This window comes from Miscanthus floridulus, chromosome 10 (assembly GCF_019320115.1).
Source record: "Miscanthus floridulus cultivar M001 chromosome 10, ASM1932011v1, whole genome shotgun sequence".
NCBI lineage: Eukaryota > Viridiplantae > Streptophyta > Magnoliopsida > Poales > Poaceae > Miscanthus > Miscanthus floridulus.
Genome location: NC_089589.1, coordinates 111429689 through 111439973, shown reverse-complemented (window position 1 = coordinate 111439973; position 10285 = coordinate 111429689). Strand labels below are relative to the sequence as shown.

Sequence of the window (10285 nt, the reverse complement as noted above, 5' to 3'; positions counted from 1 at the left end):
ACAAATTTTGCATCGAGGCCGAGCGACAGAGGATAGAGCAAGAAAATCGGTTGAGGATGGACCAAATATTTCAATACATACAGAATTTTGCATCGAGTATGGGTGAAGCTTTGCCATCGCCACCGATGCTATTCCCTCCACCTCAGCCACCCACAACTACTGTGAGTCACTTGACACCTTATACTGCAGATTGAATACTTTGACTTAGAAAACTTTAGATGTTAGCACAAAATGACTTAGAGAACTTTAGATTGAATACTTTGCATGTTTTTGTGACTAGGTAGAAATGTAGAGTCACCTTATACTGCATCTTGAAACAACTGACCGAGTGCTCTCCTGGTTTATCTGTTACTACTACTCTATATTTGATAAGACACCTTGGTTTGTATCCTGGTTAGCTAGTATCGAAAATCTACTTCAGTACATGGTTGTGTCACAGAATTCATTTTTTGAGCAAGCTCGGCAGGTCCTCTGCCATTGTAGGAGATGACAAAGTATTTACGGATGAAATCCCAAACTAGTGAAAAGAAAATTAATTGAAATAAATGTACTGTTTGAATGGAGTAAAAGTCCCAGGCTGGACAGATTGGGGCTCCAGCCATTGTTGCTGTCCGGCAACAGCAGGTATCACGTGTGGTTCAGATGGGCTCTGCCTGAATTTTACCACATGCCTTCTGGATTAGCTGGATCAGTTTTTACCATATGCCTTTCTCACTGCACCAAGCAATTCATGAACTCATTACACAGTACTCATCAGGTAGTTGGTTTGTTCTACTTACGCACCATATAAACCAAGGTACAGGAGTCAGGTGAGTGAACTGGCTAGTTTAGTAACTCGTGCATCTTAGTGTCTTCCAGCTGTGCTTTGCACCTATGAGGTCAATCCCCAAGCTCATGACTGATTAATATATGAATGGATAGCGTGCTGTCCTGATGAAACTCCGTTTAACCTTTTAATCAATTGTGCTCGATTGTTTTTCTATGGATCTAGTTTTACATCTATGTCCAATTGTCCACTGTACTAGCAGTAAGCTATTAGTTTCTTTTTTCTAACTGTCATGATCTTAGGGAGCCCTTTTGGTTTAAAATTATTGACCAATTTTCGAGCTCTGGATACTGTGGATGTGTATGGTTGTGAAAGAAGCTGTTTTAGCTGGTCCAGTATCAGAGTTATCACCAACTAATTTATTGTCTTTTAGGTCAAGTTCATGGGAGCTACCGCTTTAGGACTGTGTGTCCATTTTTGACTTATTGGCTCTCAGTGCGAAATGGCGCATGTCAATTTGGAAACTTGTGAACTTCCAAAGTAGTTTAGATTTTGTAGAATCTTTTTTTTTTTGCAATGTAACAAAAATGATCAACAGGTATCACATGAATAATGAATTAAGTGCAATCTCCATGTGTCAAGGAACCTTAGATATTAAGTGCATCACATATAAATATCAATCTTGTCTCACACATGCAATCTCTTCTCTTTTGTGCAGAATCAATCGGCGGCATCAAATAATTAGCCTCAAGACCCGGATTTGTCGCAGTGGTTCTAAGGGCCTCCGCAGTGATTGCATTTGCATTTGTGGCTTATTGTGACTTAGTTGTGACTTGTGATGATGGTTTATTGTGAATTGTGATGATGGTTTATTGTAAATTGTGATGATGGTTTATTGTGCCTGTGACATATAATTATGCCTGTGATGATGGTTTATTGTGAATTGTGATAGTTTATTGTGAATTGAGAGGGGTCCGTTATACGTGATAGATTAGTAAAAAAAGGGGGGTGGTATTGGTCGCTTTGCCGAGTGTAACACTCGGCAAATAGAGGAGTTGCCGAGTGTCAAGACAAAACACTCGGCGCCGAAGAGGCCATTTTCTGTTATTCTAGGAACCTTCTTTGCCGAGTGTATTCTAATGGGCACTCGGCAAAGTGACCATAAAATCTGGCCGTTGTGCGCTTGTTTGCCGAGTGTTTTGGGCGTGACACTCAGCAAAGTGTCTAAACTTTGCCGAGTGTTGTGGCCTTAACACTCGGCAAAGTTTAGAAACTTTGCCGAGTGTCACTACACCACGACACACATTTGCCTACACTTATCTGTTGGCAAATGATTGGTTTTGACAACCCACTATGTGTTGGTAATTGTACAACCTTTTTAAAGTCACGTAAACTGTCGGCAACGATGTTGTATGGCTATAGGTTAACTGTCGGCATTTCTCTTAGGACAATAAAACTGTCGGCAAATGTTTTTAGACAGAATAAGTGTCGGCATTTCCTAAACAAGCCAACTATCTAAGTGTCGGCGAAAAGATATACGGTCTTGCCCAGATCCCGGTTCTCACCGTATGCACGCGCGGAGTCATAGCCTTTTGGATGGAGTCGTAGCCCACGCAAAGGGAAACCCAATCCAACCTGCTCTCTCTCTCTGCTGCCCCTCGCATGCCGCCGCCTCCCACACCAGCGCCAGCGCCCGTGGCCGCCCCCTCCTCTCCTCCCGCCGGCGGCCAGCCCCTCCCCTCCCCTCCTCCCGGCGGTGGCCGGCCCCGGCCCCTCCCCTCCTTGCCCCGCGCCGCCCTGGATCCACCGCCTCCTCTCCTCCCGCCAGCAGCCGGCCTTGGCCCCTCCCCTCCTTGCCCCACGCCACCTCGGATCCGCCGCTTCCTCTCCTCCCGCCGGCGGCCGGCCCCTCCCCTCCTCTCACATGTGGAGATGTCTGGGTTTTAGGCATCGTACATCACAACTTGCTCGGAAACTTCTAAATTTTTTACCATAGCCTCTACATGCGATGACACGACATCTCGACAAGTTTCATGATTTTTGGACTTTGTTTGCATTTTATATAATTAAAAAATATTTTTTTAACAAGTTGGTGGTCATGTTTCGTGAAACAGATGTTCGAAATTTCACGAATGTCCCTGCACACGGCCTCAAAATACACTCAAAAACATGAATACCATTTTTTGAATCGCTAAATTCCAATATTTCATGCACCTGCAGTTCAAATTTACTTTTTGAGAAAAATTCAAGTAAACATAAAAAAATTAAAAAATATACCAAAAAGTCATAGAAAAGTTCCAAATTGGAACAACGGCTTTAAGGTACTGTATAAATGTCACAGAAAAAATTTAAAAACAAAAAAAATACTTTGTCGAGTGTCGGAATTGGCACTCGGCAAAGGAACCTCTTTGCTGAGTGCCAGGCTTGCAGCACTCGGCAAAGAATATTTAGAATTTTTTTTTCTTCTTTCGGATTAAAAGACCCCCTCAATTTCTTTGCCGAGTGCTCGAATCTCGGCACTCGACAAAGGGCCGCCCCACTTAACCCTAGCGGGTCGGCCGGCCCGCTCCCACTCTCCCACTCTCTCACAGCCGCGCGCCCCGCCCCGTCACCGCGGAGAACCGGCACCGCCGGACCTCCACCGCAGTCGGCCCGCGCCCGGGTCGCTGTCTGCCCTCCCTGGCCAGTGGTGCACCATCCCGCCCCGGCACCGCCCCGCCGCCACCCGCAGCCGGCCCCGCCCTGGCCCCGCTCCACCGCCGTGGACCACCGGCGCCGCCCCGCCCTGGCCCCGCCCCACCGCCGCCCGCAGCCAGCCCTGCCTCGGCCCCGCTCCGCCGCCGCAAACCACCGGCGCCTCCCCGCCCTGGCCCTACCCCGGCCCCGCCCCGTCGCCGCGCGACCTCCGCCGCAGTCGGCCACGCCCCGGCCACGCTCCGCCGCCGGACGCGGACTGCCGGTGGTGCCCTGCCCCGGCTGCTCCCCTCCCCTGAATCACCGGCAGTGGAGGAGAGGAGGAGCATGGGAGTAGAGGAGAGAAGGGAGGTGGAGGAGAGAAGAAGGGAGAAGGAAGAAGGAGAAGGGAGGAGGAGGAGCCTCGGCCGCCGGCCACGCCCCTCGTCGTTCGTCCCCGCCGTCGTCCCCGCCCCTCGCTAGAGACGAAGGTGACCCCGGCACCGCGTCGCCCGACTCCACCGCCACCCAAGGTATAAAGCCCCCCCCGGTTGTCGGCCTTCGTGCCTTGTATGTCATTGACGGCCTTTGTGCCATATGTGGATGTGTGGGCCTTCGTGCCGTATGTGGATGTATGGGCCTTCATGCCATATATATGCTGTCGGACATCGTGCCGGCTTTTTTCTTGCAGGTTTTGGAAACCTCCCCGTACAGGGGAGGTTCTGTCGAAATTTGAACTTATAGTATTATAATTCTTCTTTTGTAGAGCAGGACCCACCGGTGGTGCCCTGCCCCAGCTGCCCCCCGCCCCTGAACCACCGGAGTGGAGGAGAGGAGCAGGGGAGTAGAGGAGAGAAGGGAGGTGGAGGAGAGGAGAAGGGAGAAGGAAGAAGGAGAAGGGAGGAGAACGAGAAGGAGAAGGGAGGAGGAGGAGCCTCGGCCGTCGGCCACGCCCCTCACCGTTCGTCCCCGCCATCGTCCCCGCCCCTCGCTGGAGACGAAGGTGACCCCGGCACCGCGTCGCCCGACTCCACCACCACCCAAGGTATAAAGCCCCCCCCGGTTGTCGGCCTTCGTGCCTTGTATGTCATTGACGGCCTTCGTGCGATATGTGGATGTGTGGGCCATCGTGCCATACGTGGATGTGTGGGCCTTCGTACCGTATATATGCTGTCGGCCATCGTGCCGGCTTTTTTCTTGCAGGTTTTGGAACCTCCCCGTACAGGGGAGGTTCTGTCGAAATTTTTAACTTATAGTATTATAATTCTTCTTTTGCAGAGCAGGACCTGTCGGAGGGGACCCAGAGTACGTTGGTGACCCCGATCGTCTTCGTCGGCACTGCGGTCCTGCCTGCACAGCGTCGCCTCGCCACTGCCTCGCTAGCCTGACTCCACCGCCACCCTAGGTATAAATAACCTCTCTTCCTTATCGGTGTCATAGATCGGTGTAACCCAGTTAGGCGTCTCCCATTCGAAACAGATACGGTTGGAGGTATGCGGATCTTCGCATATCTAAGACCGTATCTGTTTTAGATTATCCACTTTTTTGGACAGCCCACGGATGCGTAGATGGGGTAGTTTCCATGTTCTGCTTCGATCCGAGACAGAGTTTCAGCACCACCTCCCTGTTGTTCTCCGGATACACACTCTCCCTTCCAGGACGTGTATCGGGAGAACAGAGGGGAGGTGCTGCCGAAATTCTGTCTTGAATCAGAGTAGAGCATGTAAACTAACCTCATCTACGCATCCGCGGGTGGGATTAGGACCTATCCTCACCCATTAGACAGTAGGCACGCCATTCAGATGCAATTGGTGGTTATATTACTCGCTCATGTATATGCTAGAGGATGGATAACCGTGAGTGGATGTACACAGGCCGCCCAAGTCAGGCTGAAATCAACCCTAAATGGATGGACAAGACCGAGGGTTTCTTGAACCAAGCATTTGGCAAGGCAGCTAATAGAGCGAGAGACACATTCTGTCCCTGTAGCGAATGCGGAAACAGGAAAAGAAAAACAAGGAAGATCATGGGGGAACATCTTTGCAAGTATGGATTTACGCCAAACTATACCCGGTGGGTGTTCCATGGTGAAGCCCATCGTACTAGAGAGGAGGTGGTGAGACCACGCTTGGAGGCGTTTGATGCTGATGGCGGGGTAGCAGGATGGTTAGGTGACTTTCATGAAGCAACGTTCGCTGAAAGACCTACGGAGGAGGAGGAGGAGAAGGAGGATGAGGAGGAGGAGCCAGAGCCAACCGGAAAGGCGTTCTACCAAATGTTGTCTTCGGCACAGAAGCTCCTACACGAGAAGGCAACGGTTTCTCAACTGGATGCCATTGGACGCCTAATGGGGTTGAAGTCCCAGTACAACATGAGTCAAGCCTGCTTCAATGGTATGTTGGCAGTTATTGGTGGGCTGCTTCCGGAGGGTCATATTCTACCGAGCAGCTTCTACGAGTCACAGAGACTCCTTCGTGCACTTAAGATGCCGTATGAGCAGATACATTATTGTCCGAAGGGGTGCATCCTATTTAGGAAAGATCACAAGGATGCAAAGTACTGTCCAAAGTGTAAATCCTCTAGGTATGTGGAGGTAGACAAAGGTGATGGCCAGAAGGAGCAGCTTGAGATCCCCATGAAAGTCCTACGGCACCTTTCGATCATACCGAGGCTCCAACAGCTATTCATGACCGAGGAGTCCGCAAAACAGATGACATGGCACAAGAATGGCATTCGATACAATCCTAACAAGATGGTACATCCAGCTGATGGTGAAGCATGGAAAAGCTTTAATCGCAAGCATCGTGACAAAGATCTTGAGGCTCGTAATGTACGTATTGCGCTGGCAACAGATGGGTTCAATCTTTATGGAATGATGTCGGCCCCATACACTTGTTGGCCCGTGTTCGCTATCCCCCTCAATCTCCCCCCCCCTGGGGTCCTCCTTCAACGGCAAAACATATTCTTGACGTTGATAATTCCTGGACACCCGGGAAACAAAATGGGTGTGTACATGGAGCCTATTTATGATGAATTGATCAGTGCTTGGAATGAAGGGGTATGGACTTACAACCGAGCTACAAAGAAAAACTTCAAAATGTATGTTTGGTACCAGTACTCCATGCATGACTTCTTGGCATATGGGATATTCAGCGCCTGGTGTGTCCACTGGAAGTTCCCATGCCCGGTATGCAAGACAACTCTGGAGTTCATTTGGTTGAAGAAGGGTGGCAAGTTTTCATCGTTCGACAAGCATTGACAGTTCCTCCTTCTTAACCATGCATTCAGACAAGACACCAAGAACTTCACGAAAGGTGTCAAGGTGACCGACCCTGAACCTCAGAAGATGACTGGTGCCCAGGTTCATGCTCAGATAGATGCTCTCGTGGTCAATCCATAGAAAGATAGTCGAAAGAAAGATAATCCAAAGAAAGATTGCTTTGTGGGATACGGTGTCGAACATATGTGGACTCATAAGTCGGGATATGGTGTCGAACATATATGGACTTCACAACAACATACTATAATGAGAACCTTCCTAGCGTGCATAATCCACCTGCTCGGTACAACGAGGACGAAAATGAATCGACCCTTAGCCTTTTCAAAGGGCCACGCGGGAGAGCAAGTGGAGCGACCACAAAGACCTCGAGCTATGAAGAGTGGCGCAAGATCATGCTCTACGTGTTGACCAACCTTGACGAAGTGGAAACGTATCTGGGGTAAGTTCTCAACGAACTTGTTACATACTCCGTAACTTTTGTACATCCAACAACATTGTTCCTTATCGGTGCAGGGAATTTTTTGATGAATCCTGGCATCATTCAAGGCCACCTTCTAACCATGAATGAGAGACCCTTCTTCAACATGGTTCGCCTAATTTCATTACATGGTTCCAAAAAAGGTACCGGCCAACTTAGCTCTTACTAAGTTTGACGTTCCAAGTTGCTCGATTTCATTTCTCCCCTGCTTGAACTTGCAGTGCCAAAGGAATGTGTCTATAAGTGCTGAATTACGACAGGTGGCCAATGGCTTTGACTATAAGGTCTTGTCATTTAACGCTTATGACGTGAATGGATATCGCTTCCACACAACAAGGTACGAGCAGAGTCGTCCTAATCCAAGGACCACGAATACCGGAGTATTTACACCTAGCACTGATCAAGAGGAGTATTATGGGACAGTTGAAGAAATATACGAGCTCGACTACCGTGGTTCCAAAGCACTTAATCCTGTCATATTCAACTACCAGTGGTTTGATCCTGCAGTATCGAGAAAGTCCCATCAACTTGGGATAGTCAAAACTCGTCAGGATTCCTTCATTCTAGGAGAAGATGTCTATATTGTGGCTCAACAATCCACACAAGTTTATTATTGTCCATATGCTTGCAAAACCGACCCACATCTTCAGGGTTGGTATATTGTGCACAAGGTATCACCACACGGTAGATTACCTCGCCCAAACCCCGATGATTACAACTTGAACCCAAACACGCATGATGGAGAGTTCTATCAACAAGAAGAGGGGCTACCAGGGATGCTTGAGATAGACTTAACCGGACAGATCGAAATAGAAGCAGATGAGGAATGGGTTGTTGACGAGGACGCTGCAAATGAGGTGCATGATCCGAAGGACTTGGAAATGCTTGACGAACTACGACTAGGCAATGACAACGATGAGGATGAGGTAGTTGAGGATTTGGACAATCTTGATAGTGATGACGATACCTATCGTCCAGATAATCCCGATCATGAAGAATATTAGAAATACATGTAATACTATGTTATTTTGTAATTACATTTTCTTTATTTTGCATCTCTTACTAAGTACGTCTCATTTATCTGTACTTACTGGTTTACTCTTTTTAATTGTAGGTGATGGGGCCCACTAGGAGGAGCTGCCCCTCGGTTTACGCGAACCGGAGGGACATGGCAGCGGCTGAGGAGGCGAAGGCGTCAGAGAGGCCGAGGAGGCCGAGAGGCAGGCCCAGGTGGGAGCCGTTGACTGACCATGGGCGTAGCTCCTCACGTGACTCTGTGCATGACGACGACCTTCAGCACACGATGGACGGGGACGGGGGTCCACGGACGGAGGACGAGGAGGCGGCGATGGTAGGGGGTTCCACTTCCTCTAGTACGTCGAAGCCCTACTAGCGAGGTCCTGCAAAGCTCCCAAAGCGACCGATACCTATTGAGAGGCGCCCACTGATTGCACCCGAGGGGGATAGGTAAGTAACTTCATATGTTCTTCATTTGATATGTTGAAAAATCGTAATAACCACTAATAACTATTGTGGACCACTTGTGTAGGAACTGGGTGCTTGTGGACCAGGCGGCCCCGGCACGCAATGTGAATGGCATCCTGGGACTTCAATGCAAGGAACACTTCCCTAGCCTGGTTAGGAAAGGAGATCATGATTGGGAGCCGGCCTCGACGTTCGACCACTATGCCCTCGTGTAGGATGCTCCAGATCATAATGGCATCAGCTACAGAAACAAGGCAGATTGGGTGATTAGGGAGTTGTGGGTAAGTCTTTCTTGCACTACATTCCTCAATTCCTCGCATTCATTGGACATTCTTGAAATAAAATAATGGATACCTCGTGTCTTTATGCAGGACTTCTTCAGAATCCAGGAGGGACAGGAGGAAAGTGCGTATCAGGTGGCTTACGCTTCCTGTAAAAGGCGTGTCACGGACTTGCACTACGAGTCCCGCCTCCAGGCCCACATAGACTACAACGCCAAGTTCCTACTCATGCGTGTCAACAAAGAGGAGGCAAGACTGATGACGCTGACAAGGGAGCAGTACATACAGGTAAATACAAAACATGAATATTCATTTCTTTTGAGATTAAGTATGCCTAATTTGATCTTCTGATATGTCGTCTACTTGATGTCCTGTAGGCGATTCCAAGCTGGTGCGCCACCCACCCCAATTGCTGGGAATATATTGTGGACACCTGGTTGGACGGGGACTGGTAGAAGAAGCACGAGGAGGCCCGCGACAGGCGTTTGTAGATGCCAGGTGTACCTCACCATCAGGGCAGCCACAGCCTCAGCAAATATGCAAAGGCATATGTAAGTCTCCGCCATTGCTCTAATCTAGCCGCGCTCAATTCTGCATCATTTCTAACCACATGTTGTTGTCTTTCTCGTGGTCGGATGCACACGGTGGCCAGCCAGTTGGTCAACTCAAGGCATATGCTCTGGCTCACATGGGCAAGGCGACGGCCGACATCGAGTACGACCCAGATGCCCCGCTTGAGGCGTACACCAACTCCAGCGTCCACACCCGCCTCTCTTCGTACATGGAGGCGGCAAGGTCAGTGCATGGGCCGGGCTACGATCCGAGAACCGAGGAGCGCCTTGATCCTCAGCTCGTGATGAGGGTGGGGCAAGGCAAGAAGCATGGGCGGTTCTGGATTGGCGACGGGGTCCTCGACACGGCCTCTACTCCTCCTCTCCACCAGCTACGAGCAGCGAGCACGAGCTCAAGCGTGCCCATACGCCAACGGCTGACCGCGGTGTCAGCACTCCAGGTAAGCATTCCTGTTTCATTCGTCGTTCTTTGACTTTTACATACCTTACCTATGCATTATTGAAACATTGGGGTCAAATGCTGCAGGCCTAGGTGCAGGAACTGTAGGACGAGCGGGAGGCCGAGCGGCAGAGGCTACAGGCTTTGGAGGCCCTGCGGGAGCAAGATCAGCGGTAGATGGCCGAGATGATCAAGTTCATGCAGCAAATTGGCCAGCAACAAGGTTGGGCGATCCCACAGACGCTGCTTGCTCTAGATCCACCTCCACAACGTCCTGATTCTACCCCGATGAGTATAAGTATGAAGTTTTA

The 10285-nt window shown here is 49.7% G+C and overlaps 1 protein-coding gene across 1 annotated transcript; it reads left to right on the top strand.

The window, feature by feature from the left end:
• The first annotated feature begins 2428 nt into the window (after positions 1–2428).
• Positions 2429–3922, top strand: LOC136489295 (vegetative cell wall protein gp1-like). The gene is made up of 2 exons (XM_066485979.1): positions 2429–2706; positions 3358–3922. The coding sequence occupies exons 1-2, from the start codon at positions 2429–2431 to the stop codon at positions 3920–3922; spliced, it is 843 nt and encodes a 280-aa protein (XP_066342076.1).
• Positions 3923–10285: the final 6363 nt, after the last annotated feature.

What these genes read in the sequence shown, in the direction of transcription:
- LOC136489295 (XM_066485979.1), top strand. Translation starts at nt 2,429, where the DNA reads ATGCCGCCGCCTCCCACACCAGCGCCAGCGCCCGTGGCCGCCCCCTCC. An exon ending in TCACATGTGGAGATGTCTGG is followed by an intron (nt 2,707 to 3,357) that starts GTTTTAGGCATC and finishes ACTCTCTCACAG; the next exon opens with CCGCGCGCCCCGCCCCGTCA.